This window comes from Oryctolagus cuniculus, chromosome 11, assembly GCF_051225735.1.
Source record: "Oryctolagus cuniculus isolate XC-2025 breed Fujian yellow rabbit chromosome 11, ASM5122573v1, whole genome shotgun sequence".
Classification (NCBI taxonomy): Eukaryota; Metazoa; Chordata; class Mammalia; order Lagomorpha; family Leporidae; genus Oryctolagus; species Oryctolagus cuniculus.
The window spans coordinates 66,465,799-66,483,337 of NC_142877.1; the positions used below are offsets into that span (position 1 = coordinate 66,465,799).

The window sequence follows — 17,539 nt, forward strand, 5'->3', positions numbered from 1 at the left end:
GACTTCCAGTTCTATTTTTAATGTTTTGTGATTTCACATTTTTAATTTGACGAGCTTAAACACAGACATACCTTCTTTGTTTTAATAGCCAGCACAGCCATATCTGCCACTTTAGAATCCGAGCTCCTGCAGTTTGAACAGGTCATCCAGGTATGCCACCTCCAGTTTTTAGATTGATATTCTAGTCATGTTCAAGGCCGAAAACAGCTGCAAGAATTCATCTTTGGGATTCTTCGGCAGTAGCTTCGGCTGCTAAGACTAAATTTGGCTAGTCTGGTGGACCAGCCACTGGGATACGATCATTACCATACTATACCCCTAAGATGAACTATACAGGACCAGTCTCTTGCAGAACACGTTGTAGAAGTCACTCTCCCAGGAAAAGAACAGGGTAAATTCTTCCAAACCTGCTAAGGCATTTGACCTAGTTGGTTGAATCTGGAATATAACTTGAAAGTGTAATTGGTTGCAAATATTTTTCTTTCCCTTTAGAATTACTTGAACTCGGAAGAGATGTTTCTCTTCACAGGGACTCAGACCATCACTCAGTACGTTTGACTCATTAGGTATGAAAGCTGAGGAGCAAATAATAGGACTTCATTTTATCCCAAGAATCTTTAAACCTCCAGTTGTGAGAGTCTGTGGTTACACAGTTGTGGTTATAGCATGCAAGGCCCCATCTCTTTGTTTCCATGTCTTGTCACCGTGTTGAACACAATGCCAGGCATAAAAGTTTGGTGAGTGTTGAGTGAGTGAACACTGTTTGACTCCTACCTACTTTTCCCACTGCAGCTCCTTCTGCCTCCCTTCCCAAACACATACAGTTTATACTTCGGCAAAACACTGAGTTTCCTAAAAATCCCTCCTGCTTTCCCACTTTCTGTATCTTTGCTGTTGCTGTACTCACTACCTGAAATGCTCATCCTTCATATCCCAGACTATGCATGAGTAACTATTTTTAAAATAGTATTATGTATTTACTTTTAAACAGCTGCTTTTTTTTTTTTAGTGATCTGCTCAGTGCCATTGCTTCTTCTTCCTTTTTTTTTTAAAGATTTATTTATTTATTTGAAAGTCAGAGTTACACAGAGAGAGGAGAGGCAGAGAGAGAGAGAGAGAGAGAGGTCTTCCATCTGATGGTTCACTCTCCAATTGGCTGCAACGGCCGGAGCTGCGCCAATCCGAAGCCAGGAGCCAGAAGCTTCTTCCAGGTCTCCCATGCGGGTTCAGGGGCCCAAGGACTTGGGCCATCATCTACTGCTTTCCCAGGCCACAGCAGAGAGCTGGATTGGAAGTGGAGCAGCCAGGTCTCAAACCAGTGCCCATATGGGATGCTGGTGCTGCAGGCCAGGGCATTAACCTGCTGCGCCACAGCGCCGACCCCATTTGCTTCTTTTTATTAAATTTATTTTATTTATTTGAAAGGCAGAGAGAGAGAAAGATCTCATTCACCAGTTCATTCCCCAATGTCCACAATGGCCAGGGGACAAAGCCAGGAGCCAGGAACTCAATCTGGGTCTCCCATATGGGTGGCAAGAGCCCAGTTACTTGTGCCATCAATGCCGCTTTCCAGGTCTGCATTAGCAGGAAGCTGGAATCAGGAGCCAGAGCTGAGAATGAAACACTCGTACTCCGATTTGGGATGTGGGTGTCCTACCTGCTGTCTTTTTTTTTTTTTTTAATTTGTTTATTTATTTGAAAGGCAGAGCAACAGTTAGAGAAGGAGATACACACACAGAGAGAGAGAGAGAGAGGAGAGAGAGAAAGAATCTTCCATCCACTAGTTTACTCTCCAAATGGCTGCAACAGACAGGGCTGGACCAGGCTGAGTCCAGGAGTTAGGAACTCCATCCTCTTTTCCCACAGGGATGTCAAGGGCCCAAGTGCTAATGCCAACTTCTGCTGCCTATTCAGGCACATTAGTAGGAAGCTGAATTGGAAGCAGGGCTGCCAGGATGCCAATGGCCACTCTGATATGGGATGCTGGCATGGTAAGCAACTCCCTAATCCTCTGTACCACAACCCCAACCCCATGTTATCTTAACTGCAGGGCTTAACACCTACCCCTGTAATCTGTTATTGTTTATTTTTTGATTTTTTTTTTTTTTTTTGACAGGCAGAGTGGACAGTGAGAGAGAGAGACAGAGAGAGAAAGGTCTTCCTTTGCCGCTGGTTCACCCTCCAATGGCCGCCGCTGCAGCCGGCGCACCGCGCTGATCCTGGCAGGAGCCAGGAGCCAGGTGCTTTTCCTGGTCTCCCATGGGGTGCAGGGCCCAAGCACCTGGGCCATCCTCCACTGCACTCCCTGGCCATAGCAGAGAGCTGGCCTGGAAGAGGGGCAACCGGGACAGAATCCGGCACCCCAACCGGGACTAGAACCCGGTGTGCCGGCGCCGCAAGGTGGAGGATTAGCCTATTGAGCCACGGCGCCGGCTCTGTTATTGTTTATTTTTTAACAGCATTATTTTTTAAAAAGATGCATTTACTTATTTGAAAGTCAAAGTTACAGAGATGGGGGAGAGAGCAAAAACGAGAATGAGAGAGAGATCTTCCATCTACTGATTCACTACCCTAGACAGCCGCAGCAGCCAGGGCTGGGCCAGGCCAAAAGCCAGGAGCCAGAAACTTTTTCCAGGTCTCTGCCTTTACCTCATATACCACAAAGCTGGCCCCTTTAATAGAATTACTGAGATATAACACATACTCTGTAATTCACCCTTTTACAGTAGATAAATTGGGTTTTAATATATTCACTTCAATCTATTCTATAACATTTTTTTTTTTTGAGGTAGAGTTGGACAGTGAGAGAGAGAGAGAGAGACAGAGCGAAAGGTCTTCCTTTTCCCGTTGGTTCACCCCACAAATGGCCACGACGGCCGGCGTGATGCAGCCGGCACACCGCGCTGATCCGAAGCCAGGAGCCAGGTGCTTCTCCTAGTCTCCCATGGGGTGCAGGGTCCAAGCACTTGGGCCATCCTCCACTGCCTTCCCAAGCCACAGCAGAGAGCTGGACTGGAAGAGGAGCAACCAGGACAGAATCCAGCACCCCAACCGGGACTAGAACCCGGTGTGCCGGCGCCATAGGCAGAGGATTAGCCAAGTGAGCCGCGCCACGGCACCGGCCTCTGTAACATTTTAATTGCATGCCTCCAAAACAACTTCACACCCATTAGCTGTCATTCCCCTGTCTTGACACCCGCCCAGCCCTAGGTAATTCTGTTCTACTCTCTTGTTTATAAATTTGCCTATTCTGGACACCTTACGTAAATGGAATCATGCAATACTTATTTATGGTCTTTTGTGGTTGCTTATTTTACTTAGCATATTATTTCCAGGATACATCAATGCTTCATTCCTTTTTACTGTCAAATACAAAGACTATTCCATTAAATGCATACACTATGTTTCCTTTATCAGCTCATCAGTGGATGACTATTTGAATCATTTCCAGTCTTCGGTTATCATGAGAATGTTGCTGTCAACATTTGTGTACAAGTTTTCCTGTGTCCATGTTTTCACTTCTCCTGGGAGAATACCTAGGCATGGAGTTGCTAGAGCATATGATAACTCTGTGTTTAACTGTTTGAGGAGCTTTCTGCATTCTCACCAGTAATGTGTGATGGTTCCAATTTCTCCCAATTCTTGCCAACACTTGTTAGTACCCATCTTTTTGATGATAGTCATTCTGAGGGGTGAAAGCTGTATCTCATTGTAGTTTTGTGTTACATCAAATTTGTGATTCACAAGATCTTTAGAAAATATTTATGTATTTATTTAAAAGGCAGACTGACTGAGAGAGGGAGAGACACAGAGATCTTGCACCTGCTAGTTCATTCCCCCAAATGCCTGCAACAGCTGGGACTGAGCCAGTTTGAAGCTGGGAGCCAGGAACTCCATCAAGAACTTCCAAGTAGATGGCAGGGACCCAAGGACCTGGGTCCTCATCTGCTGCCTGCTGGGCACATTAGCAGAGAGCTGGATGGGAAGGTAGAGGCAGGACTCAGTCCCAGGCGCTCTGACGGGATGCGTGCATCACAAGAGACAGCTTAACCCTCCTTACCACAATGCCTGGCTTCCCCCTAGATATTTTCTAGGACAAGCCTAAGGTAGGTAGAGAGAATGGAAAGTTTTTGAATAAATGATGTTAGAGGTAGGGAGAGATATTGGAAAATTATTGAATAAATGGTGTTGGAGAAATATTGAGAAAATAATAGTATAGATGATAGGGCAAAGATTTAGAAGGTTTAACTCAAATAATTCAGCACAGGAAACTTAGCTTACTAGAATTTAAATCCTTGACAACAGAGATCCAGTTTATTTTTGCATACAAACTCAAGATATATGCTTATTGAACTGAACTGAATTGATGGGGACAATGAGATCTTTGAAAATCATGTGCAACTTCCTAAACCTGAGAGACACCTTTGAAGACATTTTCCCCACACTGCGTGCCCACACCAGGGGCAGATGGTACATTTTTACTACTTGCTTCCTTGTCCGTTATAACATAAGTCACCCTGGTTGGGACTTGATTCATATGAACTAATGCGAGTAACAGTCAGCCTCTGAAAGAATGAGGACCTGAGCTTGCCCAAGTGCTCTCATCAGTTTTACTCCGATTTTTCAATCTGTGTACCACTTTGTTCTTGGATCTGGTCCAGTACACATACCCACACACACACTTTCTCTCAGAGCACTTCATATATATATATATATATAGAGAGAGAGAGAGAGAGAGAATCTTAATATTCTTAAAAATCACTATTGATACCGTCTTTTCCTTATTGTTAACACTGAACTTCTGAAGGCATGTTGGCCACTGAATTCAGTCTTGAAACTTGGCACTGAGGAGTCATTTTGTTGTGTAGCAACCCCTATCCACAATGTCAGCCAATTTATGTCATATGGTTACAAAACTGCTGTCCTGTCTTCCAGCTTTTCTGAGTTAGTGTGACCTTCCAGAACTTTCTCTCCTCCTCCTCTGAAATGACCTTACATGCTCTCGGACAGGACAGGAACCTAATTGCAATGAAAGCTTTCACTGTGTTTCCTTTCCTACAGCCTAGGTTTTGCGGTGGTGGTTTTGGGAGAACCAGTGAGGTCTCTGTGTCACAACAGGAGATCAGAACAACATGTCTGAAGTCTAACCCCTAAAACTCCACCCCTTTTGGCCTACATATACTTCCTGAGGGAAGACTATGAAACTTCTGTAAATGACAATGATATCTGTTTCCCAACTCTCACTGTGAAGGCACAGACCTTGCCTAATCTTAATACCCTAGAAGAGGTCCAGCTCATAAGCACATGCATAATCTTATATAGTACTTTCTTATCCAAATGAAGACACTTTTGGCATGGAAAGGAAGTGCTGGGGAAAGGGGCATAAACCACAGCCTTCACTGGCAAACGTGGCATGGGGTCATGATACCTAACACACTTGGAGCCCCTTATCCTCTATTAGCAGAACCTTTCCTATTGGATACCCCAAATTTCATCTTGAAATTCTATGTGGTTGGGGCCAGCGTTGTGGCATGGGGATAAAGACGCCATCTGCAGTGCCAGCATCCCATATGGGCACCGGTTCAAGTCCCAGCTACTCCACTTCCAATCCTGCTCTCTCTTATTGCCTGGGAAAGCAGTAGAAGATGGCTCAAATCCTTGGGAGACCCAGAAGAAACTCCTGGCTCCTGGCTTCAAATCAGCTCCAGCTCTTGCAGCCATTTGGGGAATGAACCAGCAGATGGAAGACTCTCTCTCTCTCTCTCTCTCTCTCTCTCTCTTTCCCTCCCTCCCTCCCTTCCCCTCTCCCTCCCTCTCCTCTCCTCTGTCTCTCTCTCTCTCTCCCTCCCTCTCTGTAATTCTGCCTTTCAAACAAATAAATAAAATCCTTAAAAAAAAGTAAGTCTGTGTGGCTTATTGAAGAATTTAGGTGCTTTTTTCCCCTATTTCACTGAAATGCCTATTGATTTCAGTGTCTATGTTTGCATTGTTTACATGGCTCCAATGTTTTCCTGTAAATAGGAAAACTTTAATTGTTCCTGACCAAAAAGAGAACAGAAGTAGACTTCACACATAACAAAATTTCAAGCAAAAGCCAAAAAGCAGCATGGCCTTGGTAATGGTTCTGCAAGAAAAAAGTGAAAAGTGATCACAAGGGGCCGGCGCCATGGCGCAGTAGGTTAATCCTCCGTCTGCAGCGCCGGCATCCCAGATGGATGCCAGTTTGAGTCCCAGCTGCTCCTCTTCCAATCCCGCTCTCCGCTGTGGCCTGGGAAAGCAGTAGAAGATGGCCCAAGTGGGCCCCTGCACCCACATGGGGGACTGGGAAGAAGCTCTTGGCTCCTGATTTGGATCAGCGCAGCTCTGGCTGTTGGGGCCATTTGGGGAGTGAACCAGCGGATGGAAGACTTCTCTGTCTGTCTCTCCCTCTCACTTTGCAAGAATCCATAAAGCTTCAACAAAGCATCATACAATATATTTATACTAATTTGAACTTAGTTTTATTATAACATTTAAGTTAAAGTTTGTCTTGGTTTTATAAGCACATAGCTATCTTACACCTATAGTTATGTGAGAACATATTAAGAACATGACTGATACTTTTTAAGATTTCCAAGAATATTTAAAACGTTAAAAACCAATGCTGGGCCGGCGCCGCAGCTCACTAGGCTAATCCTCCGCTTTGCGGCGCCGGCACACCGGGTTCTAGTCCCAGTCGGGGCACCGGATTCTGTCCCTGTTGCCCCTCTTCCTGGCCAGCTCTCTGCTGTGGCCAGGGAGTGCAGTGGAGGATGGCCCAAGTACTTGGGCCCTGCACCCGCATGGGAGACCAGGATAAGTACCTGGCTCCTGCCATCGGATCAGCGCGGTGTACCAGCCGCAGCACGCTGGCCACGGCGGCCATTGGAGGGTGAACCAACGGGAAAAGGAAGACCTTTCTCTCTGTCTCTCTCTCTCACTGTCCACTCTGCCTGTCAAAAACAAAAACAAAAACAAAACAAAAAACCAATGCTGATATGATACCAAAAGCATGGACAACAAAAGCATAAACTGACAAATGAGATATCAAAGGAAACAGTCATCAAAGAGAATAGGCAACCTACAAAATGGGAGAAAATATTTACAAACTATACATATGATAAAGGGTTAACAGCCAATACATGTAAGGAACACATACAAGAGCAAAAATGTCAAAAACCTGATTAGAAGTGGACAAAGAATATGAATAGACATTTTTCCAAAGTGGACATACAAATGTCAATGAAAAGATGCCCAACACTGTTAATCACCAAGGAGATACAAATCAAAACCACAATGAGATATCACCTCATACTTGTTAGGATGGCCATTATAAAAAAGCCAAAAAATACCAAGTATTGAGGAGAATTTGAAGAAATTGGAAGTCTGTGCTCTGCTGAAGGGAATGTAAAGTAGTGTAGCCATTATGGAACAGTATAAAGTTTCCTCAGAAAGCAAAAACTGAACTGCCACGTAGCCCAGCAATACCACTTCTGTGTATTTATCCAAAATAATTGAATACAGGATCTTGAAAAGATGCTTGCAGTCCCATGCTCACTGCAGCATTATCCACAATAGCCAAGATGTGGAAAGAACCAGAATATCCAACAACAGACGGATAAAGAACGTGTGGTACATGCATATTATGGAATATTATTGAATTTTTTAAAAAGGTGAGGAGGACATTTGGCCTACTGATGCCACTTTAGACACTGGCATCACATACCTGAATGCCTAGATTTGAGTCCTGGCTCTGCTCCCTGTTCCAGCTTCCTGCTAATGTAGACCCTAGGAAGTAGCAGTTGACAGCTCAGAGTTGGGTCCCTGACACCCATGTGTGAGACCTGGATTGAGTCCCTGGCTTCCATCTTTGGCCTTCCCAGGCCCAGCCATTGTGAACATTTAGGGAGTGAGTCAGTGGATGAGATGCTCCCTCATCTCTCTGCTTTACAAATTAATTATTTTTTAAAAAGGAGATCCTGTCACATGCTGTAACATCGAGTTTGAGGACATTATGCTAAGTGAAATAAGCTAGTCACAAAAAAGGCAATGATTCTAAAGTAGACAAACTCATAGAAGCAAAAAGTACTTGGAGCCAGGGACTGCAGGATGTGAGAAATCAGTTGCTGTTGAGTGGGTGCAGGGTTTTAGTCATGCAAGATGAAAACATTCTAGAGATCTTTCGTGCAAAATGTACATATAGCTAATAACACTGTACATGTAAAATTTGTTAAATCTTATGGTTTTTACAAGACTAGTGTCTGCTAATACTAACTGATAGAATCAAAAAGGGAGAGAACGATCCAACATGGGAAGCAGATACAAAGAAGACTCATAGAATGGCAGATGTCCTAAATAGCACTCTGGCCTCAGAATCAGCCCTTAAGGCATTCGGATATGGCTGAAGAGCCCATGAGAGTATTTTAGGCATGGAAAGCCAAGACACTCTTGGGCGGGGGGGAGAAGACCTAAATGAAAGATCTCTGCGAGTGAGATCCCAGTGGAAAGAATGGGGCCATCAAAGAAGGAGGTACCTTTCTCTGAAGGGAGGAGAGAATTTCCACTTTGACTATGACCCTGTCGGAATAAGATCGAAGTCGGTGAACCCAAAAGGCTTCCATAGCCTTGGTAACTCATGACTAGAGCCTAGGGAGATTACTGACACCATACACAAGAGTGTCAAATTGTTAAGTCAACAACAGGAGTCACTGTGTACTTACTTCTCATGTGGGATCTGTCCTTAATGTGTTGTCCAATGTGAAGTAATGCTATAACTAGTACTGAAACAGTATTTTTACACTTTGTGTTTCTATGTGGGTGCAAACTGATGAAATCTTTACTTAATATATACTGAATTGATCTTCTGTATATAAAGATAATTAAAAATGAATCTTGATGTAAATGGAATGGGAGCGGGAGATGGGAGGGTTGCGAGTGGGAGGGAAATTATGGGGGGGGGGGAGCCAATGTAATCCATAAACTTTACTTTGGACATTTATATTTACTAAATAAAAAAAAAATCTTGTGGTTTTTAAAGAAAATGTACTCCTTTTTTCTTTCTTTGAATAGCAGTGAGACAGACAGACTGACAGACAGATCCCCCATGCACTGGTTCACTCCCCAACAACAAATGGAGCTGGGGCATGCTGACTAGGAGCCAGGAGCTCATCCTGGGTCTCCCATGTGAACAGCAGGGTCCCAGCTACTTGATTCATCATTACAGCTGCCTCCCAGGGTCCACACTGGCAGGAAGCTGGGGACAAGAACACCAACAAGGGCTTGAACACAGGCAATCCAAGACGGATGCAGACATCCCAACTGATGACTTAACCACTATGCTCAATGCCTGCCCTCTACCTTTTAAATAAATGTTAGGATATAAGGTATGCACGCTGATGCTACAAAATCTTTATGTATGTGTGTATGTATGTATACAACAATGGATCAGGTGAGCATATTAATCATTACATGTCTTTTACAATTAAAAAAAAATCAGTGCTTTGCCTTGATTTCTCTCTAATCCAACTGTGCCCTCTGGTGGGCATAATAGTTGTTGATAGATGTCAAATAGTCTGCTCCCTTTATAAATGTGACCTTTCCAAATTTATCTGTATGTCAGCTGATGGAAGACAATAATTTCTCTGTAGAAACAATGATATAAATAGTGGCAGATATTGCAGAACAGCCACCAAAACCCACATAAATAGTACTTGAAATGGTACTGATGGAAGCCCTATGTCACTTGATCCACACCCTCTTTTTCCTCCACCATCGGCCTCCTTGCTAGTAAAACAAACAAAACCCTGTACACCCAGTCATTGCTACCACTACTACTGCTGTGTCCTCATCACCACCAGAAGTAGAAAGCGAAGAGAGAAAAATCTAACACCTTTATTAGTGGGCATCCTCTTTTCCCTGGGCCTCCAAGGAAGTGGACCAGCTAGAAGGAAATTTAAAAGGTCCTTTTTTCCCCTTTCAGAATCTTGGGGGGCATATATTTTTAAAAATCCTTTCCTCTTGCTCCACACATATTCTCTCTTAGCTCTCCACAGCCAGGGTCACCTTCCAAGTTGAAGGCAACAAGAAAAGGAAGGGAGGACAGGAAAAAAAAAAAATAGAGAGAGAGAGAAAACCCTTTGACCCCAGGTGTCCTCATATCCAGAAGCCAGAATCGCTCATCTGTATAACAGACCTTGCCTCTTCCACAGACCTTACCTCTTCCCAGCTTTGTAAAACTTCGCCTCACTAGTCCCTGCTAGGGGCCAGGTGGAAAAAGGCAGGGCTGAGGGAAGAAACTGTCTGGGTGATGTCCACCATAGGAGGAACTATCAAAAAGTTCATGGAAAATGACTATTATGAAAACATTATGAATGATTTCAACATCTTGCCCACATTTAAAACTTTACTTCCCTTTCCATGAACTTTTTGAAGTTCCTTCATATACCATCAACACTTACTTGATGTGGTCAGCTTCATTTTTTGCTGTGTAATTCCCAGAGCCCCTCTCTAGAAAGGGAGCAATCCAGAAAGTGAATGACATGGACTCCACTGTCTAAACAGATATTTTAAAAATTCCATTATAGAGGAACTAGAAAATTCTGTGGAATATCATCAAACCCACTCAAAGTGGCAAAAGAGAAAATTATGATTTTAGTAAAGTAGGAATAACAAGGAACTGGAAGAGCATATAGACAAGTAAAACACTTGGATTGGTTAGGATCTAATGGTGGTGAATTATTTAATTTGGAATTACCGTAACATATCTACAATGTATAGTTTTAATAAGAAATACAATCAGGATTGAATGTTTAGCCTAGCAGTTGAGATGCCTGTATCCCACATTGGAGTACTTGGGTTTGAGTCTTGGCTCTGGCTCCTGACTCCTCCAGAACAAGGACTTCTCTTTCTTTGTCATTTTGCCTTTCAAATACATAAATCTTTTTTTTTTTAAATTGCCATCAAATTTATCTCTTCAAGACATTTCCAGGGCTGGCGCTGTGGTGCAGCAAGTTAAAGCCCAGTCTGCAGTGCTTGCATCCCATATGGCGCCAGTTCAAGTTCCAGATGCTCCACTTCCAATTCAGCTCCCTGCCAGTACACTTGGGAAAGCAGCAGAGGATGGCCCAAGTCCTTGGGCCCCTGCACCCACATGGGAGACAGGAAGAAGCTCCTGGCTCCAGGCTTCAGATCAGCTCAGCTCTGGCCATTGTGGCCATTTGGGAAGTGAACCAGTGGTTGGAAGATTCCTCTCTCTCTCTCTCTCTCTCTCTCTCTCTCTCTGTGTGTGTGTGTGTCTCCCTCGCTCTCTGTAACTCTACCTTTCAAATAAATTTTAAAAATCTTTTATAAAAGATAATGTACTCACAAGTATTCCTATGCACAGTTACACATGGTATTTTTTTTTAACTTTTATTTAATGCATATAAATTTCCAAAGTACGACTTATGGATTACAATGGCTTCCCCCCATACCGTCCCTCCCACCCACAACCCTCCCCTTTCCCACTCCCTCTCCCCTTCCATTCACATCAAGATTCATTTTCGATTATCTTAATATACAGAAGATCAGCTTACCAGTGAGTGAGATTAGATATGGAAATATACTATCAACTATAGGCACTTCAGGCTCTTTCCCTTTACATAATATGTAGAATATCTAGATTTCAATAAAACTAAGAAGCTTTTCATTTATTTCCTCTAGCACTTACCTGTGAAGCAATTAGGAACTTTAAGTATAAAATAGCTATTAGTTAGCAATTAGCAGTTAGCAATTATAGTTCAAATCAAAGGCTAAAAAAACATTCTGTTTACCCTTGGAAAGAGTATTTCCCACACAGAACTTGTATTTATGGTGCTGATTACAGCCAACTATCCTTCATGGTCGTAGACAGTAGAAACCGTCACTTGTCAATTAATGACATTTGTGGTAACACACAGTTGGATTTTCAATTTAATATTCAAATCAATCTGTTCTCCAGTGCCATAAAGATCAGGAGCTCTTTGAGTATAGTGGCTAGTCCCAGTAGTGCTCTAAAAGGTAAGGCGAGGAAAGGAATCCTTATTAATGTCTAAATATTCAATCACCTTTGGTATTATTTTAATAATAACAAAAAAAATACCATTAGTGAGTCCTTACAACATGCCAGACACAGCAAATTTATTCAACAACTGTTCATTTAAATCTCTCAGCAGCCACAGACTGTAGATTATATACAGTACCTTTACTTAGAGAGGTTACTTCCCAAGATCCAAAACTAGCACAGAACTGGGATTTAAACTCAAGTATTTTGGTCCAAAAACTGCTGATCTCATGGTGTACTTTTATATGTACATATATAATTTTTAAATTATATTATATGGGCATATATATATATATAATTTCTTAAATAGTAGAATGGATAACTATAGAAGTATGTGGGAATGGTAAATGGTCATGTTTATTCTGTAAAGGGTGTAGAATCTTCAACTCAACCTGAAAACTGGCTATGTGTATTTGTTTTTGTAGGTTCTTTATAACCTTAAAAAGTGATTTATGTGGATTTCATATTCAAGATTTTTCTACAATTAGACTTCCTAAAGAATAATTACTTTGTGGTTGAGGTCAATATTTAGCTAAAATGTTAGAGATGTATGACCAGTAATACAGATGGGATATTTAATTATTTTCTCACAAAATCACATAGCAGAAAAGAATTGTGATAGGCTAACACTTCAAATTGTTAATTTCTGGTTCCTTCACCACCCCCCCCCAACTGTGCAAATGAATAGACATGAGTCATACAGAGTAAACTGAAGAAAATCAAGGTGGCAAATATTCAACCATTAACTCAAGAAAAGCCTCTGACTTGGGCCTTATATGGAAAGATTGCAGGTACATTCTGAGAGAGCTTTCACTCCTAGAGATAAAATATGATCTCAGGGCTGAGAGGAAAAGTAATATGGACACGCAAGCACATGAAAGAGAGACCCCAAGTACTCGCCAGTGCCTGGACTCACCAGCCCAGAGCCAGGGTGCTGCTTAGAAACTGAGGCAGAGCTGAGCTGATCCCCTCAGTGTCATCCTCTGGCTTCCACCACTCACCAGTATTCACGGGTCCTATTTAAGTGAAGTTTGCCTATGTTCCAAGAAGCTCTCCATGTTCCTCTGACTGACCCTCTCTTGGGAGTAACCCCCATGTAACAGGCGGTTTTGCACTCCTCTCTGTCCCCAAAGTGGAGGGTAGAAGGCTTGGACTCTGTATTGAGGTTGGAGAAGGTTTAGAGACTCTGTTGGGTGAAGCTGGTGAGGGCTGAAAGAAATGGTTTGGGTCCAAAGAAAGCAGGTTATTTGCAATCAGTGTGAAATCATCTACTGAGCCAGGATAGCCGAGGAACACTCTCTCCCATTTCCAAGTGTTAAGTAGCACATTGTACAGGTAGAGAAAGTTACAGCTGGAAGAGAACTTAGAGAACATGTAGTCCCACCCTGCCACCTGACAGAGGAAGCCCAGCAAGAAGCAGAATTGGGCTGGAAAGGGGACCTGGGCTTCAAGTCAAACAACTGCTGATTTGACTTACTTAGGACCAGAAATAAAATGTCCTGAGCATTCTCTTCACGATACCACAGACAAATCTGGCTTGGGAGATCTTTCTTTGGAGGTAGATTTTTCTCTGATATTTGCTCGTCATGATCAATGTAACAGAAATCCCAGATCCTAGGTTCTTACAAGTCCAAAATATTAGCTCAGTGTGATAAAGTTAAGTATTTGTTAAATACTTTGGCTTACTGCTGTAAGATAGGAGATTGAAGACATTTTTTAAATGGAGAGTTGTATCTGCTCATGGGTCACTTCCAAGATACTTTTCCATGAATCTCTATGGAACTGCTCAGATTAGTCCACAGGTGCCTTTAACAGAGTAGTAGGATGCACTGCATTTTATTAGAAGAGTCCAAGCTTCTTTCCCCGTGATACGTAAGGAACTGACATTCTGTGCAGTTATGCCTGTGTTCCACTGCCCATTATTCCATGAATACTTCCGCACTAGGATTTTCATAGGTGGAGAAGGCAGGTGTCAACCTGTTGCTCAGCACTTCTCTAATGTTCACTTTTTTGTAAAGATTTATTTATTGAAAGAGTTACAGAGAGGCAGAGGCAGAGAGAGAGGGAGGTCTTCCATCCACTGGTTCACTCCCCAGATGGTCACGATGGCCAGAGCTGCGCTGATCAGGAGCCAGGAGCTTCTTCTGGGTCTTCCACACGGATAAAGGGACCCAAGGACTTGCGTCATCCTCTACTGCTTTCCCAGGCCATAGCAGAGAGCTGGATAGGAAGTGGAGCAGCTGGGACTCAAACCAGCACCCATACGGGATGCTGGCACTGCAGGCAGCAGCTTTACCCACTATGCCACAGCGCCGGCCCCTCTAATATTCACTTTGAGGTGTGTACACCTGCAGTTTCTCTGGATGTTTCCATGGCTTCACATCACTCAACATTATCACACCAACAAAGCCCATCCTATTACATTGCATTTGTTCTCCATGAGCTCCCACTTCCTTTTCAGGTTTTGTGTCTTAGAAAACTTTTTTTTTCTCTGAAGAAACACTAGATTTTAGCACCACCTTATGTATGTCAGAAGGGATTTAATAGGTTTTTTTGAGGGATAGCAGATCAAAAATTTGAAGACTTCTCTTAGAGAAGTGTTGATGTAACATTCAAAAACTTCATTGACAAGGTACACAGATAGCCAGATGTTAAATAAATCAAAAATGGTTCTCATAAATTTTAAAGCTGATTCCTTGTTGGCATTTTACACTCTTACTAATATTTTACACATTGTTTCTGTTCAATCAATTGCAGAACTTCATGAAAAAGTTGAGTGGTAGGTTGGGTAATAGGGTAACACAACGGGAGTCTTTTTTTCAAGGCTGGCATGTGAATAAAGTACCTGCAAATCACAAAAAGAAAACAGTTTTACAAAACAAGTATTTTCACATTGGTGACTTCAGTACATTCACATTCACTGCTGTAGTGTTTTTGGGTGTGGGTATCCAAGTCCCAAGATGTAGTCAGTATTGTGAGCTTCCAAACCTCCATTTGTGACCTATAAAATCTCTGATGTGGGTGCCTTTCAGCTCACCGAAGTGCTTAAGCAGAGAAGTGTAATTCATTAATAATGTACTGGTCATTAAAGAATTAATAAGGAAGTTGGGACTGTCCTCACCACAGTCTGAGATGGGACTTCTGCTTCTTGGTTTCTCAGGCCATGCATGCACTGTGGGAGCTGAAACGAAAGGTTCAGGCTGAGGCGATCATTAAGGCCACCTCAAGACGGGAGGAAGGTTCATCTCCATAGACTTAGTAAAAGTCTAGGGGAGGCCAACTGGAGACACAAACATGAGAAGGCCGTTAGTGATCCCTTTGGATGACCTAGAGAATGGCTCTCAACTGCGTGTACATCAGAATCACCTACCACTGACCCGGGCTCACTTGGAAAAACTGAAACAACTTCTGCTTTTGAGACCTGGTTAGGAGTATTTTAAAATAGTTACCCAGGTGATTCAAATGCAAAGTGAGTTGAAAATCACCAGTTTAAAACAAGGACCACAAATCTAAATGCCCGAAAATAACATGAGGGGCCAGCACTGTAAGTATGGGCACTGGTTTGAGTCCCAGCTGTTCCTCTTCTGATCCAGGTCTCTGCTGTGGCCTGGGAGAGCAGTAGAGGATGGCTCAAGTGCTTGGACCCCTGCACCCACATGGGAGACCTGGAAGAACCTCCTGGCTCCTGGCTTTGGATTGGCCCAGCTCCAGACATCGCAGCCATTTGGGGAATGAACCAATGGATATAAGACTTTTCTCTCCCTCTATAACTCTACCTCTCAAATAAATAAAATCTTAAAAAAAAAAAAAGCAACATGAATTAGGGAGTTAGGGTAAAAGTAAGCAAGAGAGAGAGAGAGAGAGACTGTGTTAAGCTAAACAAACACGATTCACTGTGGGGCAGCTGTAGTGAGTTCCAGCCAACTATTGTCATCTATTTGTGTGATATCATTTTTGCTGGTGGTCCTGCTTTTTAAATGTTCATAAATAAGTTTTTAAAGTTGGGTTGTAGGGACTGGAGCTGTGGTGCAGCAGGTTAATGCCCTGGCCTGAAGCGCCGGCATCCCATATGGGCGCTGGTTCAAGACCCGGCTGCTCCACTGCCAATCCAGCTCTCTGCTATGGCCTGGGAAAGCAGTAGATGATGGCCCAAGTCCTTGGGCCCCTGCACCCATGTGGGAGAGACCAGTAAGAAGCTCCTAGCTCCTGGCTTCAGATAGGCGCAGCTCTGGCCATTGCGGTCAATTGGGGAGTGAACCATTGGATGGAAGACCTCTCTCTCTCTCTCTCTGCCTCTCCTCTCTCTCTGTAACTGACTTCCAAATAAAAAAATAAAAATAAATCTTTTTAAAAAATTGGGTTGTGTGATATGTGCTACAACATGGATGAACTTTGTAAACATTATAGTAAGTGAAAGCCCAACACAAAAAACTACATGTGGTATGATCCCATTTAGATTTCTGCATGAAATCTCCAGTATAAGCAAGTTCACCAAGACATATTCTATTAGTGATTGCAAGGGGCTGGGGGCTTCGGAGAGAATGCAGTGTGATTATGAATGGGTACTGAGTTAGCTTTGGGATGATGAAAATGTTCTGCAATTAAATAACAGTGATGGTTACTAAGCATTATGAAACAGAGTAAAAACTACGGAGTTATACAGTTCAAAAATGCTAATTTCATGCTATGTGAATTTTACCTTAAAAAAAAAAAGAAGGGGGAGGGGCTGAAATTGGATTTTTTGGACCAACTCAGCAAAAAATAAATTCCTTTAATGAGCGCCAGAATGGAACCTATGGTATAATACCGCATGGGGTGTGGTGGGGGGACGAAGTCTACAAACTGGGCCCAACATTTTTAAAAAACCCACTCTAAGGCCAGAATGTAAACCTCCACATCCTTTAATATCTCTATTCAGACTAGTGACAAAGCTACGCCCACTGCACCCTTTTCATCTTAAGTCAAATGCAACCTGGTTTTTTCCTTAATAGGTGCTAATGCCGGTCTGTACTGCTAAGTGCACTTGGCTTCGCCAGCCTATAAATAGAAGTGCAACCCCTGAGGTGCAGAACAAGCTGGCTGATGAAACAATGCTGGCTACTGCACTTTCTTACTGTTCTGCTACTGAGCATAAGAGAGGGGTAAATGAAACATACAGACAAAACTTAATAACACCATTATTAGCTGTTCAATTGTGTCTTTCCAATGACTGAGTTGAGCTCACAGTCCATAATTTATCACCCTTTTAATGGGATTTGTTACTCTAATTACTCACAGCAGGTGAAAATTATTACTACTTCCATAAGACACAGGATGCAGTAAAGAGAAAGAGCAGGAAACAGTTCTTCAAAGAGAAAGGATGTCTTACTAGTCTTTTTTGTCCTGAGAACATACTTCAAGTGGCAGTGGTTCTCAGAACTCCCCCAAATCCTACTTTACTTC

At 42.8% G+C, this 17,539-nt stretch overlaps 1 protein-coding gene across 1 annotated transcript in view; it reads right to left on the reverse strand.

Annotated features, from left to right (window-relative positions):
• Positions 1 to 12,658: 12,658 nt before the first annotated feature.
• Positions 12,659 to 17,539, reverse strand: part of C11H12orf56 (chromosome 11 C12orf56 homolog) — a 97,740-nt gene continuing 92,859 nt past the window's right edge. Inside the window, exon 13 of the mRNA XM_008256734.5 lies at positions 12,659 to 14,942. Within this exon, the coding sequence (XP_008254956.2) occupies positions 14,816 to 14,942 (127 nt within the window). The 3' untranslated portion in view covers positions 12,659 to 14,815. The remainder of the gene's footprint in view (positions 14,943 to 17,539) is intronic.